Source organism: Balaenoptera acutorostrata, chromosome 5 (genome assembly GCF_949987535.1).
Source record: "Balaenoptera acutorostrata chromosome 5, mBalAcu1.1, whole genome shotgun sequence".
NCBI lineage: Eukaryota > Metazoa > Chordata > Mammalia > Artiodactyla > Balaenopteridae > Balaenoptera > Balaenoptera acutorostrata.
Window position 1 is genome coordinate 70,761,563 of NC_080068.1, and position 21,181 is coordinate 70,782,743.

The 21,181-nt window shown below is 41.9% G+C and overlaps 1 protein-coding gene across 13 annotated transcripts in view; it reads right to left on the minus strand.

Annotated features, from left to right (window-relative positions):
* DCUN1D4 (defective in cullin neddylation 1 domain containing 4) overlaps positions 1 to 21,181 on the minus strand; it is an 81,465-nt gene that overhangs the window by 22,850 nt on the left and 37,434 nt on the right. For 9 of the 13 annotated variants that reach the window (XM_007180790.3, XM_007180792.3, XM_028166071.2 and 6 more), the window contains 4 exons: positions 17,513 to 17,627; positions 14,659 to 14,750; positions 6,584 to 6,654; positions 1,202 to 1,293 (listed from right to left, as the gene is read on the minus strand). In XM_007180790.3, coding sequence (XP_007180852.2) covers positions 1,202 to 1,293; positions 6,584 to 6,654; positions 14,659 to 14,750; positions 17,513 to 17,627 — 370 coding nt within the window. Of the gene's footprint in view, positions 1 to 1,201; positions 1,294 to 6,583; positions 6,655 to 14,658; positions 14,751 to 17,512; positions 17,628 to 17,722; positions 17,746 to 21,181 lie in introns of all 13 variants that reach the window. The other 4 variants (XM_057546780.1, XM_057546778.1, XM_057546782.1 and 1 more) reach the window with 2 other exon arrangements.

Sequence of the window (21,181 nt, forward strand, 5' to 3'; positions counted from 1 at the left end):
AACTACTAAAACACAACTAAAATGAAGCACTGTTACCAATGCCAAAGGGACAATGATATTGAAAGTTGACAAATTACAAAATTATTTAAATAAAACCATAAAACCATTTCAATTCCAATTTTAATCCAGTAAAAACTGAAGTCTATTATTCCTAGTTAAAGTAAAAAGAAAGAGAAGCCATTCAAGTACTTTAGATCAGTTACTATATTAAGAATTAGCACTTCCCCTTCAAATATCATTTGAAATGTTTCATCATCCACCTCAAGTGTATCTTTCAATGAATAAAAGAGAATGACAATTTGTTTTCTTGAGTGAAACTCTTAGCAAGCACACACACGTAAACACACACGCACAGACACACATGCATGTAAGCACAAAGTGAACACATAAAACCACTGATTTTTTCCCCTCAATTCTGGCCCAGGTAACATAAACAGAATCTTTATTATTATTATTTTTTAATCACTAGAGTAATGAAGTTCTAACTTTGCCCAAAGCTAATATCAGAATATATCAAATAAAAGATATTGAATATCTTTACTTATAAGTTATACTTTACTCAACTTTTCTCACTAATTATAAACCAGATGCTAATACTTTGATTTTAAACCTGCACTGTCCAATACGGTAGCCACTAGACACATGTGGCTACTGGGCACCTGAAATGCAGCTAATGAAGACTGAGATGTACCATAAATGTAAAATATACACCAGATTTTCAAGATTCAATATGAAAAAGAAGGTAAAACAGCTTTTAAAAATATTGGTTACATGTTGGAATGATAATATTTTGGATATTCTGGATTAAGTACAATATATTAAAATAAATTTTACCTGTTTCTTTTTACTTTTTTAAATGTGGCTATTAGAAAATTTTAAATTATACACGTGGCTCACATATATGAGAAAAGGATGGCCTATTTCTATTGAGCTGCTCTAGAAGAATACTAAAATAAACGATATACATTATATAAAAACTTTAATTTCTAAAATTCATCCATTATAGCCCTCCTCATCATAGGAAAATGGGGCTTGGTCTTCACACCTATGGCCACAGGTGAAGCCTGCCCAGATCCCCTGGCGTTCCTTCAGTCACCCAAGCCAGGCTCGATGACACCCCAGGGGGGAGGCAGGCAGGCAGCGAGGGGAGGGCAAGGACACCCACCCCCCACCCTTGCCCCAGGGTAGCCTCAGGACTTACTGTAGAGACGTCATTCCTTTTAACCATTCCTGTAGAGTAAAATAACCCATGTTTTGTGCATCCAATTTCCAAGCTAGGACGAGCATAACTACCTGTTTAAAACAAAACAAAGCAGAAAGACCAATCAAATAAGGAGGACAGACCTCAGCAATTAAATACATTAACATCAGCCAAATGCGTCGGTCCACAGTAGTTTAGTCACTGAAATATGAACAAGGTAACTTCAAAAATGAGTTCTAGCTTGGCAAACATCTAAAAGTTTGATAATTCAGTCTGCTGACAAGGGTTTGGAGAAACATGACTTCTTATGATGCCTGAGGGTGGAAGTGTAAAGCCGTTAACCTCTCCCGAGGGCAGTTCTGCAGTATGTATCAAAACTGAAACCAGCAGTTCCACCTATGGAAAGTTATCTCACAGATACACCTGCATGACATATACACAAAGCTGTATAGTCAACAAGACTGACAACAGTACTATTTGTAGTAGCAAAAGACTGAAAACAACCAAACATCTACTAATAAGGGACTACTTAAATACTTCTTTGCTAAACACATTCCATACAAAAGAATACTATGTCACCAGTGAGACAAACGAAGTGGAGCCATCAGCACAAATATGGACCAGTTTCCAAGATTTATTAAGTGAAAATGAAAAGAGGGAGGTGCAGAACAGCGTGTTAAAAACCCGAACGGTAGGTGGTGGGACACGGAGAGTGGACTCGATGTTTGTGAGTTCAACTACATACACTGGGGCAACGATTTTAAAGTAGCCCAACACGCCACTTCGGTGGCGCTGCGCCCGCAATGAGTGCAGGATGAGCGGACGGTCACTCAGTCACTTCTCAGTGGGGCGCCATCCTTGCCTTCAGTGCATCTCCTGAAACCGTGCAGACCTGAGGGACTGCGACAACTCGGGCTTTTGGCACCGCTCGCCACTTTTTCACTCAGCTGCTTTAGAGAAAAGGTGGCACCGAGACAGTGATGGTGAGTTTAATAAATACCTAAAGGTATAAAAGACAAAATTACGTTTCCAAGATGCCTCCAACTGGAAGCTCTCCAGGGCTCTTACACAGGGACAGAGCTGAGGCCGCCTGGATTGGGGGATGAGGAGGAAGCTCTCCCATCCTGTCTACCTCAAAGACCCAAGACAAGGTGAGGGGTAACTAAAAAAGAAAGTATGCCACTCCTAGAGAGGTAAAGAAGAGGGACAGGGCCTTCCTGGGACCGTCCTAGGAAGCTTTGCCACTCTGCAAGGCTGGCTATCTCTGGACAGTCATTCATACAAAAGGGAACCCGAGTACAAAAGTGGAGCTCACACATACACTGTTGAATGGCTATATGTCCATTTGTTGTAATAAAAAAAGAGAAGGCAACGGGAAGAAAATAAATGTTTCTGTATACAGTTGGCCGGGGACTAGCATACTCTGCATTTGGCAGTTAATCTGATTTCTTTACCCAGGACCTAAACGCTTCATTTCAACTAACAGAAGAACCACCCCAAACCATTAAACTACAATCCATGTGCCCAAATGGGTCAGATGGTGGTGATGGTGAAAGGAATCGGGGTGACATAACATAAAAAATGAGGCAAGCCAAGAAATGGAAGCAACCTAAATGTCCATCGACAGATGAATGGAGAAAGAAGATGTGGTACATATAGATAATGGAATACTACTCAGCCATAAAAAAGAATGAAATAATGCCATTTGCAGCAACATGGATGGACCTGGAAATCATCATACTAAGTGAAGTAAGTCAGACAGAGAAAGACAAATACTATATGATATCACTCATATATGGAATCTAAAGTATGACACCAATGAACCTATCTATGAAGCAGAAATAGATTCACAGACACAGAGAACAGACTTACGGCTACCAAAGGGGAAAGGCAGGGGCGGGGAGGGATAAATTAGGAGTTTGGGATTAACATATACACACTACTATATATAAAATAGACCATCAACAAGGACCTACTGTATAGCACAGGGAACTCTACTCAATATTCTGTAATAACCTACATGGGAAAAGAATCTGAAAAAGAACAGATACATGTATGTGTACAACTGAATCACTCTGCTGTACACCTGAAACTAACACAATGTTGTAAATCAACTATACTCCAATATAAAATAAAAATTAAAAAAAAAGAGCATCAACATATTTTTAGGCTGTTATCCCTGAAAATGAATCAAAAAATACAATTTTGCACCTGCCTTATATTATTTTTTGTAATAGAACCAAAGTTTTTAAAATCCCAAACAACAACAAAATGCAAAATAAAAGCATAACACTCCCCACCATGAGGCAAGCAGCCACTCAGAAATCACTTTAGATGATTTAATTAGGCCCTGAGAGCCAAAAGGCACATGAAGGACTCCAGAACAACAGCATTCAGGAGGTTCAGAAGGTCTGTCCTTTCAACTGCCAATGAGCTCGTTTGTAGACCAAAATATCTCCAGCTTTGTTTAATTTATAACTGGAAGATTAATGCAAAGCTTTCTCTTGGTGCTGACTTTATGGTTTTCTACTTTGGAGATTAGTATCAGTGAGAACCCAGTAAATCTCTAGGACCTATCAATCAAATATCAATTCAATCAGTACTTAACCCATTTTTTTTAAGTCACTAGGTTTTTTAGATTTTAAAAATCTAGATTAAAAATCTAGAATCTAGATTACTAATCTAGATTCTAGATAACTAGAACTGATAAGTGAACCAATTTTTCTACATATTATGCACATCACCACAAAATATGATTATTAAATTGGTTAGAAAATGGTGACTTAAGAGACCAGGGGCCTACTAGGAAGGATTTTCCAGAAAGAAGGAGTTACGTGTTCTTCAAACTATTCACACATTAGTGGATTTTCTCCTCATCCCTCAGCTTTCTTGGAATTCTGACTCCTATGTATCTATTTACATATTTTCTAATTCAAACTTCGTATGTTCTCAAACATTATCTATACCCAATCCTCTATTAGAAGGATTAAAATTTCCACATAAACACTTGTTAAGTTAAAAAAAAAAAAATGGTTATGGTAAAGGAACACACATACAAGCATGCATGTAATGTGGCCAAACAGCCAAAGCAGATATTCACAATGGGTACTTCTTTACACAAACAGACCTTTCCCTAGTACAGCTAATAAGGAAGCTGGCTACTTAAAGGATTTTGCTGTTACCTTAGTAAATGGAAGTTGAACTGAATTTTACAAGCCTGCTTAAATTTCATAAGCTATAAATATCAGGCAAGGTGAGGGTTTTAAAGACTTTAAAGTGCTCACTCATCAATGCAGACAAGCCTCTAAAAAACTATTTTTGTGCTGGTTTTTCAAACAATTTCTGAAATTGGGATGTATCCATAATTGATGGCTTATCAGAATTTACTTAACATTTTTCCTTTTTAGTGATGAATAGAATTAAAAAATTCTATTAGTGGCACCTTAGAATTGAAGTACAGGAATCAATGCTTTGGAATAATAGTCTGAATTCAGTCGTTCAGTCTTCTATGTGATTCAACATTTCAAGACTATTTCTACTGCTACAGAAATAGAGAACCAAAGACTCATAATTGCCAAAAAACGATAATCACAGTAGCTATTTTTTATTGAGTACTGGTATTTGGGGCTGAGGAACTTTAAAGAGCTGGGCCTCCCTGTTTTCTCGGTTAGAATCAGTGTCAGCACTCCCCACACCCGACAGGCCTTTCTGGCCCTGAGAGGAGATGCCCACCTGATCCCTCTCACACTGGCGGCCCGATGCCTCCCAGCCTCCCCACCATCGGGCCCTGCTACCCACCCCTCTGATCACATGCTGATTACTGTCCCCCGGGTGGAACCTCTGGACCTCCTCTCAGGCCCAGCTCACTCTCGCCCCTTTTACACTACTGTCCAGAAAACACTGCCAACCTTGGCCCAGCCCCTGTCAGAAAACTTCCTTCTTAAGGTCAGTGAAATGTTTTTGTCTGTCTATGACTAGCCTATGGACTAGATCAGGCAAAATACTACTGACCCAGCTGTCCCCAAACCTCTGTACCAAACTCAATAATTTATCAAGACACCTGAACTAGATTACATTAAAATAAAAATACAAGACTAAAATCCATGTAGTAAGTTAAAGACAGTCCAAAGGCTCTTTAGAAAATTCACAGTGTTACTTGGGGGGAAGTGGGAAGGATGGAGGCATAGAAATGGTAACAAAAAAATTTTTTTAATTAATTTATTTGTTTGTTTGCTTGTTTTTATTTTTGGCTGCATTGGGTCTTCATTACTGCGCACGGGCTTTCTCTAGTTGAGGTGAGTGGGGGCTACTCTTTGTTGCGGTGCGTGGGCTTCTCTTGTTGCGGAGCACGGGCTCTAGGCACATGGGCTTCAGTAGTTGTGGCTCGCGGGCTCAGTAGTTGTGGCTCGCGGGCTCTAGAGCACAGGCTCAGTAGTTGTGGGCTTAGTTGCTCCGCGGCATGTGGGATCTTCCCGGGCCAGGGGTCGAACCTGTGTCCCTTGCGTTGGCAGGTGGATTCTTAACCACTGCGTCACCAGGGAAGCCCAACAAAATTTTTTTAAAGAAAAAAGTGTGAAGTCTCGAAGAGCATGATATGCATGGGTACCAGATATCTCACCAACAGTCTGAATGAAAGGGATGATCCCTTGAGAGCTCTTCCAGAGCATAAATTCATTTAGGATATAAGAGGTATTTGTTAAATTGGAGGCTGATGTAATATTAAACTGCATAGTTAATGAGTCAGAGCATTTGTATAATGTTTCATTTTGCAGTAAGACAAATGTGGGAATAGGAAAAAATATTCAAAAATAACATGATGATAAGAATTATGCAAAAATAATGAAGCATATAAAAAAACTTCTAATTAAATGTTTTAAAGGAAATACTTAGGGGCTTTACACTAAAAAGCAATCACTATCTGAGCTAAATTCAACTGGAAATGAAGGAGCTGTGAAAAAACCTTTTTAATTATAACCTATTCAAAACCCTTATGAATAATTAATTATTCAAAGTCCTGGACAAACTCTACATTAGGCTGGAACAACTACGGAGGGGGTCAAAGATACACAAAGCCCTCAGTCCCCCAGTTATCCGTCATGGTAGGCACACATGCCCACGCCACTTTTTAAACATCTAGTTTAATTACTTTATTACTGTACCTTTTAGAGACAAGAAGTTAAATGAGAGAAAAAAATGACTGACTGTAGTTAACACCATACCAATTGCAAAAAAACTTTTGCTTACAAACCAATTTAGAATTGGAACTTATTTCTTAGACTGCCTCATAAAAACTAATGCACCCTTACATCTTCATTGTTGCTTTATTTGCCAAGAGACAAAATCAGATCAACTGATCTACCCAAATTAGTAAGTTAGACTTACATTTTCTGGTTCGACACCAATGTCTTCACAAAATTTCTCCATGCCTTCGGGACCTACAACATCATCAGTACCTGTGATGAAATGCAATTTATAGAAATTAAATCTAACCATGTACATACACAATTACTACTATAGTAGTATTATACTGTTAAAATACTTATTATTAAAGTAAACTTAGATCAAATAACACTTAAAAGACCATAAATCCTTTCTGAAGGAAGAAATCACCAAGAATATATTGAAAAATATTCTAGAATTTCAGTTCTATCTTTGAAGGATTCTGTTCTGCACATTTAAGTCAGTTTATGGCCAAGTCCTTCAACCTGTGGACAGATGTACACATAATTTATGTCTAAAGATAAGGCTACAGGCATTCAATTCCTGTTCTTTAAAGTAGCTTAAATCTCTATTCTTATTTTGGTAATAATTTCAACACATACAGTAATTTTTGGAAACACAGCAAACCACCACCTAATATTCTTTATAAAACTAATTGGGAGATAACATAATTGTTTCTTTTACACAGAAAAAAAACCAAGCAGTCTTTTTGTTCTAGACAAGGCAATAACCCCTTTCTTCACATTCCACATTATCTCTGTTTCTTCCTGAAAGAACTGTCCCCATGTCCCAGCTCTACTGTAGTCCCCGTTCGTTCTTCAACCACTGCAATCTGGTTTTTGCTCATCTCCCTCCACTGCAACTCTTCTTGCCAAGGTCACCAATAAACTCCTAATCGCCACATCCAGTAGACACAGTCCATCTTTATTTTATGTGGCGTCTCTGTGGTAGCTGAGATTATCCTCCTGTAGCGTCTCAATGGGGGCACCACCAGAAACAGAAACTGAGGCATCATCCTGGAGTCCCCCCCTTCTCCTACATTCTCCAGGGCCAATCAGTTACCAAGTGTGCTGCCAATTTTACTTTCCAAATATTTCTTAACTGCACTGACCTGTTCAGATGTCATTCTCTCACTTAGATGACCACAGCAGTCTCCTCAGGATCTCCCTAATTCCAGAGCCTCACCCCCCTCGGACCCATCCCTTACAAAGCCACCTGGAGGGGCCACCTCAAACACAAACTCTTTCGATTTTAAGTTCCCTACTACCTACGGATAAAGTCCAAAGTCTCTGGCATATCAAATAAGGTTCTCTATGATCTACCGCGTCCCTTCCTCTTCAGCCTCATAGCTTTCCACCTTCGTATCAAGTTTCTTGGAAATAAAGGAATCAAATAGATATTGCTGAATGAATAAAAATTAAGATCCAGAAACACCGACCCGTTGTTTGCTATGCACACACATCCTGACACATACCCAACGCAGTACTCTTTGTGGCCTCAGCCCATCTCCCTCTCCCCTCTCCCCATCTTCCCATGCCAGCTTCTTCAATCTTTAAGACAGGAACCATACAGGCAGTCCTCCCAATCTCCCCACCCCCAGCAGCGGAGGCTGGGTCAGGCAGTCCTCTGTGACCCCGTGCAATGCTAGGAATGCTTTTCTCACATTTGCATTAAGTCCCAACTCTTCTACCTTTCCTTCTAAGTTCCTCAAGTGTAAGAGCTATTTATTCTTTTTTTAAAAAAAAGAAAAGACTTTATTTATTTGGATGCGTTGGGTCTTAGTTGTGGCACACGGGATCTTTTACTTGCGGCATGTGGGATCTTTAGTTGTGGCATGTGGGATCTAGTTCCCTGACCAGGGATCGAACCTGGGCCCCCTGCATTGGGAGCACAGGGTCTTAGCCACTGGACCACACAAGAATCACTCTACAATCTTCCATAGACTGCAGATCTAGCAAGCTGCCAAGACCAGCAGGATCCACCATCTGAAAATGTCTCAGTTTCATTCAGATATTATCTACTGGGCACACCCTGGAGCTATGCACTGTAGAAGTGGCTAAAGAGGAGTAATACATGGTCCTTGCCCTCCAGGAAGGGAGACAAAGCATAAGAGTAATTTCAATACAGTAATAACTAGATCACAATAAAAGTGTAAGGTGGTTGTTCTCAACAAAGGATGACTATTAAAATCACCTTGGACAGTCTTGTGTCACTTTTCTGCTTCTAATCCTTGGCTCCCCCTGAAGTCCAAACTCAGGCTCTTTCACATAATCTAGGCAGAGCAAATACTTTTTCTGCATGTGTTATCTTCCTTTTAATCACAAATGTGCTACTTTGTTACAAAGAGTTTTATTTCACATATTCAAATCTGTTACCTTTTTCTGGGACTTTCTTTTTTCTCCTTTTATTTTACATGTTTTTCTATGAATTCTTAATTTTTTTATCTTGATTATGGAGGGAAAATCAAATAAAAGTTTACTTAATTTTTAACTTAGTTTTTTGGGCAACATTAATACATGAACATGATATAAAATTTCATTTAAAAGTAAAACTGAAAATAAAAATGTTAAAAAAGCAGAAGTTTCCCCCTAACTTCTCTCTACTCCCCAGAGATGACCACTTATTAAAGAATTTCTGGGACTTCCCTGGTGGTCCAGTGGTAAAGTATCCGCCTGCCAATGCAGGGGACATGGGTTCGATCCCTGGTCAGGGAACTAAGATCCCACATGCCGCGGAGCAACTAAGCCGGTGCGCCGCAACTACCGAGCCCATGCGCCTCAACCAGAGAGCCCACGTGCCGCAAACTACAGAGCCCATAAATAAATAAAAGAATTTCTTTAAGAACCCTTCCCCAAATAAGCCATTCTATAAATTCTACCTGCAGAATGTATATACATATTTATTCAGTTTCTAAGTTTTTCAGGCAATTCTCTTTGGCTTTCCAGGTACACAACAATTCAATCATTTCACCTTCAACGAATGATCATTTTTGCCTCCTCCTTTCCTGTATTCAGGCCCCTTCTTTCTTTCTCTTACCTTAGCATTAGCTAATAACTCCCAAAACAATGGCAAATAAGAAGAGTGAGAGTGGGCATCTTTATCTCATTCTTGACTCAAATGAAAATACAGTTAGCATTTTATCACTTGGGTTTTGAGTGTGCATAGCCCCGCATGTGGGCACTCATGTGTATATTACACAAACGATATATGAAGACATTCACACGGTGAAATGTTCAAATAAAGAAGTCCAAGTAAAACAGAGTAAAAAGAGAAAGCCTGCCTTCTTTCTTTCCTTATGAGACAGGTATGTATCCTCCCAGACCTTTTTGCTGTGTATTTATGTATGTGCAAATATATGGTGAAATGCAGCCCTGAATTTGTTTATCTATACACATGGGTTCATACTGTACCTATAAATTCTACACCTTGCTTTTTTCACCGACTGTCTGATAATCTTCCTGTGAGAACACCTAGCTGACACACTTTACATTACCCCCCGTAGGTGACTGTGTGTGTGTATCCCATGTTTCATAGTTCTTTTCCTCATTCCACTACTGTAAAGCATTTAGGCTGTGACATTAAAGAGTAATTATTCTCATATGGAAGTATCCATCTATTACTATTTTGCTAAGAGGTTTGGTTGTAGGAACAGATGACTCTTTGGTATCTACTGACAGGACTCACTGGCAGGTGGTTGCACAGAGCTGAGAAAAAAAAAGGTACATTATAATCTTAAAAAAGTTTTTGTCTTTGGCTTCTATTCTTCGTGATTTAAAAAAGCTCTTTTACTGCAACCTATTCTTGAGCCTGGCAAGCCACCTGCCTTTCCCCTGCCTGTGCACAGGGCCCTGGGGTCTCCCAGCTGGCTGTCCCACTCACACCCCCTCCAACCTGGCCTCCTCTCCCTGTCAATACTCATTACAATGACGATGCTTCTCATTTGTCTGTTTGCCACACAGAAAATAAGCTCTGAGTACAGCGCTTCTGTCATCCGCACACCAGAGCCTGGCACGCAGCAGGCCCTCAAAGGTTGGCTGAGGTACACTGGGCAGTGGTAAACATTAAGTTAGCCATGCTTTTTTCTTTTTTCCACATTTTATGCAATGCCATTGTCATATTACTTACATACACGTGCACGTGTGTATTTGAAAAGAGCAGGGTTTTAACAATATGATCTGCAACGGCATGATGACTCATATGACTTTAATATTTTATCCTAAAAATATTAAATATAGCTTATCAGTCAACATTACTTAAAGGCTACCCATAATCCTGCTATCTACAACAACTTTTCCTTTTTTCTCATTATCATTCCCATGTACACATTTAGATCTATTTGTGATCACATTGTTCATTGGGATTATGGGTGTATTTACACTAGATTTATCATTTTACCTGTGGAATTGAACAATCTTAATCTAATAAATAGGCTACTGGTTAACACAAAGTGGATTAAAAGTGGGTTTGAGGGAGATGGTTTAAAAGCTATAGAATGCCCTGGTGAAAGATACTAGAGGTACATTTAGAAGGCGGATGTACTGACAATAATCTAGAAAAAAGTGGTCCTCCCACTTTCACTGACATTTTAAGCAGGGGCCCCTAACTAAATATACTTAACCCTTTCATGAGAGCCCAAGACGCTCATGGCAGAGTTTCCATAATCACACCATGCTGCATCACTGGGGCAAACGGGGCCATGCTGTCTCCTTTGCCAAGAAACCTTTGTCAGCAAAACCTTTGTCTCCTTTGTCTCTTAGCACCTGTTCCTGGTCCCAAATCTCACTTTGGTAAACCAAGAAACAATTCTGCTATAGAACCTAATCCAAAGTAGAGATGAAGGGCCTACAGTCAGGACTTGTAGAACTTTTATGACCTACATGTGTGAGCTTTAGTGTGACTCTGAAATGTTGGCACTTGTGTATCTGGTCTCATCTCTACTGTTAGATATATTTCAGAAAGTGGAAGTTATTAGATAAATCATTTATGTAAAACTCGTTATTATAATGAAAAGAAATGGGATTCCAGTTTCAGACAGAGGTCTAAATAAGACACTCCCCCAATCTTGCCCCCAGCAATCCTTTCTAAAGTCACAGAGGACTCAAATAGCAAAGTACAAAAGGGAGTAAGCCTATAACCACAGAGAACAGGACAAGAGTCCCAGTGGAGAGCATTTCATTTATTAAATCTCTGAGAATCAGAAACTGAGTTGACAGGGATTTAAAAAGGTGAGAGGCTGCATCACAGGATGTGCAAAAGAGGGCTGGGACTAACTGGCCATGCAGGAGCTGGGAGGAGCTGGGCTCAGGCTAAAGGAGTGCAGAGGACAGAGGGCAGAGGGCAGGGCAAGGGTGGAACTGAGAACTCTGGAAAGAACTAAGGTCCATCTGTGTAGCACAACTGCAGCACCAAGGCCCCTACCACCCTCCACTCCACTCCGGATTCAGTGCAGGGAGTCAACCAAAAGCAGGTGGCTCTCTCCGAGGGAACACGAGCACAGCGAGGGGGGCAGGCCCTCACCCTAGCAGAGGGGGCCCACGGCCTCACTGTCTGCTCCCACAGACTTGCCCAGAGCACAACCTTCCAGGGACTTCTTGCTGTGCATTTTTCTTGAATAATATTTATCTTCAGTTTTTATTCATGTAGTTGGGATATTAAAAAATGAGGACTTCCCTGGTGGCACAGTGGTTAAGAATCCGCCTGCCAATGCAAGGGACACAGGTTCGAGCCCTGGTCCGGGAAGATCCCACGTGCCGCGGAGCAACTAAGCCCATGCGCCACAACTACTGAGCCTGAGCTCTAGAGCCCGTGTGCCACAACTACTGATCCCACGTGCCACAACTACTGAAGCCTGCACGCCTAGAGCCCGTGCTCCACAACAAAGAGAAGCCACCACAATGAGAAGCCTGAGCACCGCAAAGAAGAGTAGCCCCCGCTCACCACAACTAGAGAAAAGCCCACGCCCAGCAACGAAGACACAATGCAGTCAAAAATAAATAAATAAATAAATAAAATTTAAAAAACAAGAAAGCAAGTGCCAGTTGTTCTCAATTTCAAGCTATTTTCCCTGATAAAATACAAAGAAAGCAAAAAAAAAGGGAGGGGCATTAATAAAAATAGGGATAGCCACACCCACATAAACTTCTCGCAGTGATGAAATCCCAAGGAACCACCTGGCAGGGGCCTCAAGGAACCTAAAGAATGTGGCTTAATCTTTATCCCAAATGTCATCTTTCTGAGCCAGAGAAAAGCAAACAAGAAGGAAAACTGTACCTTGCTTCCTTTTAAAAGAAAATAGAAGTGTGGTTTTTACTATGGAAAAATTCATATTTGCTTATAAAGGAAGACACAAAAATATCAAAAGAGCTGTGCTATGGTGGTGGGATTAAGTATACTTTTTCTGTTTAAACTTTCCTTTTTATAATATATTTCATAACAATAAATGTGAACCAATATGAGAAAGCAAGAGATCTTCATAATCAAACTGATATGAACAGGAGAAAACGTTCCCTCAGACCCAAGTACTGAACACCTGGAAACGTGCTAACCACTTTCACAAAACGTCTTCAAGAGATTCATGTTCTCAAGACCTAGACATGAAAACAGATAAATTCTAATACTATATAAGTGTCTGTACCATATGTCTGTGCCCTGCAAACAAAATCCAGCTCAAACTAGTTCAAGTAATGAAAGAGAATTCACTAGAAGGATATTGGGGTAGCTCACAAAAATCCAAAAAACTACAGGAATCAGGATCGCATCCTTTCAAGTCTACCACCAGAAGAGAAAGATGCTCTTCTCCCAGCTTCAATCTGAAAACCCTAGGAAATTTTATCTGATTGTCCTGACCTGGGTTACCTGGCAGCCCCTGGAACAATCTCTGTGGCCAAAGGTGCAAGACTTTTATCAGAAAAAGGGTAGAGTAGGGGTAGGAGGAAAACACTGGCCCCAGGAGGAATCCTCATTTTGACACCCAATAAAAGGGTATCAAGGGCTTCCCTGGTGGCGCAGTGGTTGAGAATCTGCCTGCCAATGCAGGGGACGCGGGTTCGAGCCCTGGTCTGGGAAGATCCCACATGCCACGGAGCAACTAGGCCCGTGAGCCACAACTACTGAGGCCTGCGCTCCCAACAAGAGAGGCCGCGATAGTGAGAGGCCCGCACACCGCGATGAAGAGTGGCCCCCACTTGCTGCAACTAGAGAAAGCCCTCGCACAGAAACGAAGACCCAACACAGCCAAAACTTAATTAATTAATTAATTAATTTTAAAAAAAAAAGGGTATCAAAACCAGTTATGAACAATGTCCTTCCTGTAAGAGTACAAGGAAGGCTATTAAGCTAAGTAAGCTAAGAGATGCATAGCAGCTTCCATATGGAAAAGTGGAGACAAACACTCCAGGCAAGGGGATGGCACCGAGTTAGTTGTCTTTTCTCCTGTAGGTAGCAGGGATTTTTAAGTGGGGGGCAAGGGTGCAGCAGATTGTTAGGGAATGACATGTATGATCTGTTCAGTTTATTATTATTTTTTTCAAATAATACAACAGGAAACACATAGAACCCGACTGGGAGTAGAGACTGATGTCAAGAAAATTGGTTTGAAGGTCACTGGAACTGTCAAGTTGATAAGTTATGATAGGGCCAGAAATATGGTGGGGAAGAGGAAAGGTAAAAGAGCCTTCAGTTCAAACTCGCCTGAAAATTCTTCTTTCCCCCTTTTTTACACATACACAGCCACAAAAACAAACAAACCCTTTATTTCAGTATTACATTATCCAACCAATTATAATAAGTTGCAAAAATGGGACTGGATTTAAGACATTTTAAATGACAAAACAAACACTGTCTGCCAAATGATCTTTCAAAATAGAGACACAACATAAGAAATTCCATTGTGCTACATAAAGGTTCAAAGCAGCAAAGCTTATTTTAACTTGGACGCATAAACCAAATAGTCACCCATTACCAGCATTCTCAAGAGGTTTCCTAGCAATCCAAAGTATTTCTCCCAAGTACATTTCATCTTTTCAGTTCCCTTCTAGTGTTCTGAATTCTTTGGCTTAGCTGCTGGCTATAAATAGGACATTTGGTGATTTGTTTCAACTGTGTTCCCTCCTGAAAACAGGGAGACACACACACACACACCAAATTCGAAAAGTACTCCTTTTTAATTCTTTAATCTCCTCTAAGGCACTCCTTATTTTTATGAGGCTCAGTCTTAGATGATATAAATGATTACCTACCTGCATATTCATAGAACCATTCTAAGCACCTCTTACTTGAAAAGGCTTCTTCTTCAGTCTTTATTCTAGTTGTATCATATTTTCTATACATGCTAGAAATCAAGAAAGGGGTTTTAAGTTATTTAAAGTAAAGATACTGAGTTTTTTTAAGTAGCAAATAGTTTTTATTCTTTTACCCAACCAGACATCTATTCAGTCAGTATTTCATGTATATTTAAAATATTTCACTTCTTGCATTTGGAAGCTTCAGCTTTTATAGCTATAGTTTTAAACACAGTCATACCCAGTATAAAATTAAATGGTAAGCACTTAATACAGGTTTTTCTCTGGTGAACAAATAATCAGTAAAAACTGAAGAGAACAAGTATTTAATACACTCCTTTCTACCTCTCTAGCCAGAACTAACTACAGAACACTAGTGATAACAGCAAGAAATGTGGATGGTGTTTCTTCAACTGGTGACCCTAGGACTCACTCATGTCTCTGCAACAAGTTCTCCTGACTCCAGTGCCATACGAGTCAGGCTGGGCAGAGCATGGACTAAGGAAGAACCTGGCAGTATTAGACACCTCCAAGGAACTTGTCAAGCAAATAAAAAGAAACATCAAATTATGTCCAAGTCTCCAGGAAAAAAACCTCAGGAAAATGAAGTACAGAGAACCCTTGGCTTCTGCCCTTCTCCTATCACGCCCTCGCATTGTGGAAATGACACATAAGCTGGAGAACTGAGTCAGCAAGCACAGCAGCCTCCGTCTGCCAACACTGTGACCCTCGGCAGGGATTCCTTACTTCATGATGACACGGGGCTGAGAACCAAGACAGGCCCTACTTGGGGAGGGGAGAAGCAGCAGTACTTTTAAAATAGTGATTCTGATAGAAAAATTATGAGTATTTATATATAAACTGTCTAAATAGTTATATAAACATTTGTGAATACAGTTTTTATTTACAGAGCATATAATATAAAATCATGTATAATTCTTTTTAAAAGAGCATTCATTCATGATCAAGACTTTCACCAGAATATCTGTATATACCGCTGATCAGAGATTCTGGGTTTTAATACCCAGAAAACCCCCAAAACATGGTTATAAAGTATTAAGATACTGAAACCGCAAACCACCAGTTTTGTATTTCTTCTATAAAAAGTAGCCATCCCACCTGGAAACAAAGGTGGATACTGCCCAGGGGTTCAAACAGATTTGCCTGGACATCCTATCTCAGCTCAAAGTCTGTTAACTAGTCAATATCCTGGAGACCTCTATATGACACTGTAATGACTGAATCACTTAAAAATACTCTACATAGAAAAGGACAATGGAATAACATTCAGAAAAAAGAAAAAGATACCAATGCTATTACATGGATGAACCTCAAAAAATTTATGCTAAGTGAAAGAAGCGAGGCACAAAAAGACCATTGACGTGAACTGTTCAGCAAAGGCAAATCGTAGGGACAGAGAGTGAATTCGTGGTTTCCTGGGGCTGGGAATAGGCACAGGGATGGACTGTGAATGGGCGTCAAGGCTCCAACTGGGGTGATGGGAACCTTCTAAGATTGGTTTGCAGTGATGGCTGCACAACTCCAACAACTCCGTAAAGATCACTGGACTGTACACTTAAAATTGTATACATTGTGGTATGTAAATAAAGTTGTTTTTCAAAAAAGACCAAGAATGAAACCCGGATAACGCTACAGCTCCCCATCCCCTAGGTGACTGATGAAATGCTATCAATGAGAGTACCTCGCACCCTTCTGCAACTCAATTACCAGTTTTTAAACTGGCTTCAGGGCTTCCCTGGTGGCGCAGTGGTTAAGAATCCGCCACGGGTTCAAGTCCTGGTCCGGGAAGATCCCACATGCCGCGGAGCAACTAAACCCGTGTGCCACAGCTACTGAGCCCGCGCTCTAGAGCCCGCGTGCCACAGCTACTGAAGCCCGCCCGCCTACAGCCTGTGCTCCGCAACAAGAGAAGCCACCGCAATGAGAAGCCCACGCACCACAACGAAGAGTAGCCCCCGCTCGCTGCAGCTAGAGAAAGCCCGCGTGCAGCAACGAAGACCAAACACAGCCAAAAATAAATAAATAAATTTATTTTAAAAAAAAAGAAAGAAGCAGAAAAATCTCATCTAATTCCCTTGATTTATCGATGTGGCAATTCAGGCCGCATAAGTGAAGTGACCTACAGAGCCAGAATGGAGGAAGATGGGAAAAGGCAGAAAAGATTAAAATCTGGGTGAAACAGTAAAGATGCCTAAAATAAGCAAGTCTAATGGACCTTGGGAGTTACCAAAATTAACAGTTCACTTGTCTGAAAGAGAAGTGGTTTCAACAGTCTTGTTTTTCATGGTTTCTAACAAATGCTCACTCTTCTGAGAAGAAATGTCAGCTCAGCTAATATTCCAGGCAGGCTTAGAGCATTTGGTGCAGGCAGCTCTCTCCAGCCACGCAGCCCAGGTCCTGGCAAAGGCAGCTACAGGATTCCTGCGGTTGTAGGCAGTGAGTGAGACCCTCTTAAACAAGAGATACGTACCAATCCTGAGGTCCTCAACAGGCACAGAGGGCAAGCTCTTAAAAGCAAAGAAAGAAACTCTACACCAGTTTTGATGGATCAATGGACTGAGATAAAACTTGAATTTCTAAGAACTCAGGTTACCTAACTTGTTTTTGTTTCATAAGCCCACACGTTAAGTAAGTATCACGAAAAATTACACTTTGAAAGTTTTCCTGGCAGAATGAAAACAATATTCCAGTTGGCATTTGTACGCTTAGAAGACGCACACTGGGCTTGGGTAGAAAGGTGCCTCTTCGACACATATGCCATCAATGTGGTTCCACTGTCTCTGCGACGTACCTATCGTGTCTACTTTTCTTGGCAGATAAATCATCTCCAGAAGCAGGTCTTCTCTTTTTCCTCGGCGGCATCACTTTACTAAAGCAGTCCGAAGAACTGCAAGACCGCAGACTTCCTACAAAACAGAGTGAAGAGCACAAAAGTAAGGGATGCCACGTCGAAACCCTTCCAAAGAATATCGGCGCTAAATGAAGAGCTTTCAAAACTTACATTGCAAAGGGTTTAGATGTTATCTGTAAACATGAAAAAATGAAAAGTGAAAAACTGGTTTTCAGTTCTTCTTTGAGAAAATGTTAGAGTCAAGAAATAAACCTAGCAATGACACAAATAAGTTAATAGTGCCCCCAAAAAACACACCAGAAATGAAGTTATAATAACTTCAGTTTACTCTCCAAAAATACTAATATAAATCATCTAAGCTTCCGGCTTCCTTTACACATCAACGTTCCTTCAGAAGGAAGTGCACTGCTATCTCATTTCTGTACTTCATTAGGCAAGGCCAGCTCGACTGGTGACCTTGGGTCTAAAATACATACAAGTACATCAGTCCCAACACTCTTAAGCTTCAAGGAATATCTGATTTTTAAAAAAAAAAAACAGAAGTTGGATTTTTGGGGCAAAAGCCTGACATGATCTTGAGCAAAACTTCCATAAAAATTTTTAATTTGTTTCTGCCACTTTCAGTCAGGGTTTTCGGAAGCACTAACTTTCATTTGGTAAAAGATATTAAAACGTAACAACAACATGGAACACCTATGGAAACCTTATGGTGAGCCAGGCCCTGCCCTTAACACTTACATGTATGACACCTCACTTAACCTCACAACAAGCTTACGAAAAAAGAATAATCGTTACTGCTTATGCAGATAAGAAAATGGAGGCAGAGAGGGGTCAGGTAAGGGGCAAAACTGGAATTCAAACCCGGACAGTCTCACTTCAGACTGTCTTAAACCATTATAAATTACAAGACAATTACAACATAATTAAAATACCCATCTTGGCACAAGTACTATCAGAGATATTATGTCACTTGGTTCCCACAATAACCCTGAATGACAGGCAGGGCAGAGTTCATTATCTCTACTGACCGATGGTAAAAACTAAGGCTTAGGCATTCAAGAGACTTTCCAAGGTCTCGGAAGTGCTAAGTGGGGAAATCTGGACTGCACGCCCTCCTCCTTCCACTGGTGCCTTGGTGGGAGGGCCCAGGGCCCTCAGTGAGCCGTTGGGACAAGGCAGCACCGGGCGATAGGGTCTGAGTGCTCTGCATTCAATGGATGAGCGCCAGCTCCTCACCTAGTCATGTGGCTCAGTCAGTCAGTGACCTATTCTGGGTCTCTGGTTCATCATCTGAAGAATGAGAACATGAGATCTACCTCTCCGGAGTTTTATGAGGGAAAAATATCCATTCAACACGTGCTCACGTGGCCAAGTGTTGCGAGTAGACAGATGTTGGGATCTGAGTGCCACCAGGGAGGTGTGTGCTCAGGCTGGACCTCCACGTTGACCCAATCCTCACAACCACCCCATTCTTACGAATGAGGAAACTCAGGCAGACAGATAAAGCGGCAGCCGGAAGGCAGCAGGTGAAGTCGAGGATGGAGCCCAAGCAGCTCGGCGGCGAGGCCAAGCTCCCCACCACCACTCACTGCCGCCTCCCCGCAGCCTCAGCAGCAGAGACTGAGAAGCAGGGGACCAAGGCCAGAGCCCAGGGAGTGTGGATATTCGGGGGCTGGGAAAAGAGGGTGAAGAGCTGGGTGGGGAGAAAACCTGGGCGAATGTACACTCCCGGAAGCCAAAGGAGGAGGAGTGCACAGGGCGGTGGCAGCAGTCGGATGCAGAAGCAAGAGGCTGGGGAAGGATGTGAGCGGAGGGTGTGATCCCAGTGAATGTGGACAGTTCTCTCTAGAAAGCGGTTCAGAAGGCAGGGAGAGAGTTGTCAGTAGCTAGCAGTCCCAACCTGGTAAGCGCAATGGTCGGGACTGGAACCTAATCTCAGGACATACTCAGGCTTCCACCACCACGCTAAGTTCCCGGGCGATGCGCTTCAGGAACAGACCAGCCGAAAGCACCTCTTCTGCCGCGAACCAGGACGACAGCGCGAACGAGGCGTGCGCCCAGCGCCGGGTACTGGACCCTCCCTACTCCTTCGGCCAGAGGCAGCGCCCACCAGGCTGAAACGACGAGGATCCTCGGCCACCCTTCCTGGGGCCCAACAACGGAGCGAGTAGGAGGTTCTTCAGAGACACAAGGCACGCCCATCTCTCTCTCCACAACAGCCGCAAATCAGGAAGAGAGAGAGCCAGAGAGCGTGCTGCCCGCCACACACGCCCCGCTCATCCTCCCGGTGGAACGGCAGTCCTGTTTACACTGAAGCGCGCAGAAGGGTCTGAAGAGGTGCACGGAGACCCAAGCTTTTGCAGACTGCCAACGGTCAAGATTTATTCTTGTCCGTTAATGCCTCGGGGTGGGGCTTGCAGAATGAAAAAGTGGGTCCCGCCTTGCCGGAAAGCCTGCCACGCTGCTCAGAAACGAGTCTGCCTTCAACCTCGAGGCTTGCTTCTCCCGTCCTGGACGTGCACGTCTGAAGGAAAGACACCGTCTCCTGGTACTGGTCACGGTCGGGTTCTGAGCATCTGTTCTGGGGAGGAACCTCTCCCTCCCACCAGCGTTTGCCGAACACAGAGGAAATGCACTCATCTCCTCAGCGCGGGGGAAGATGAACACCATTTAAAATAATGTCTTCACCAATATTCACCAATAAAGATCAATCCACCAGCTCCTCTACTATTTGCCTCTTCATAGAAACACTGGCATAATGTCTGCTTTCACGGATTCCTACTTGACAAGAGTATCATGTTTCTGGTAAACATACAAACATCATAAAGTAACTAACTTTTTCAACTTTTTTTCTTACTGTTCAAGGTCCACAAATTGCTTTTCCTGGTGTAAAACTTACTCATATTCTAGCCCCAAAGCATCCCAAATTTGGCATTTTGTTCTTTCACTTATTCCCGTGGCGTTCGTTCAGACCTCTCTGCTCTACTCATCGGCATAAGCGAGTGACTGTTAGGGGCCACCCTTCACAAGGAAACGGCGTCTGTTCGTCCCCGGTTCCCGTTACAGCCCAGGCACCCACTGGCTCACTGAGCCTCTCGCCGCCCCCCACCTCACAGGAAGGACGAGTCCAACTTGCGTGACGCAGCACAGCTCCACAGGTAGAACCCTGGAACCCATGACGACAATGAAAAGTTCCAGGCTCTCTCAAAAGCAATTTTTTAATGCTGAGGAAAACAAGTTTACCTAAAATAATCTGCCAACATGAACCAAGTCAACAAAAATACACAAAGAGCACACAACTCACAGCTCGGTGGCCCCGAAGCTGCTCCCCCAAGCCCGCATGGCTCCAGGGATCCTACCTGAGCGACAGCAACAACTCAGGTTTTTAGGTTCATGCACAAAAGTGCACCTTGGTTTGCAGGGTTCTGCTTTGTTCACCTGTGCAGACCCAGCAGCTAATATATCATCTCAGTACAGCAGTAATACAGTATATACAGTACTGAGAGTCCCACAGTAGACTCTCAAATATTTGTTGAATAAATGTGTTCCTAAAACAAGCGTAAATCAAATTCTGCTTAAGGATCAGTATGTTTCCAGAAATTTGAAACA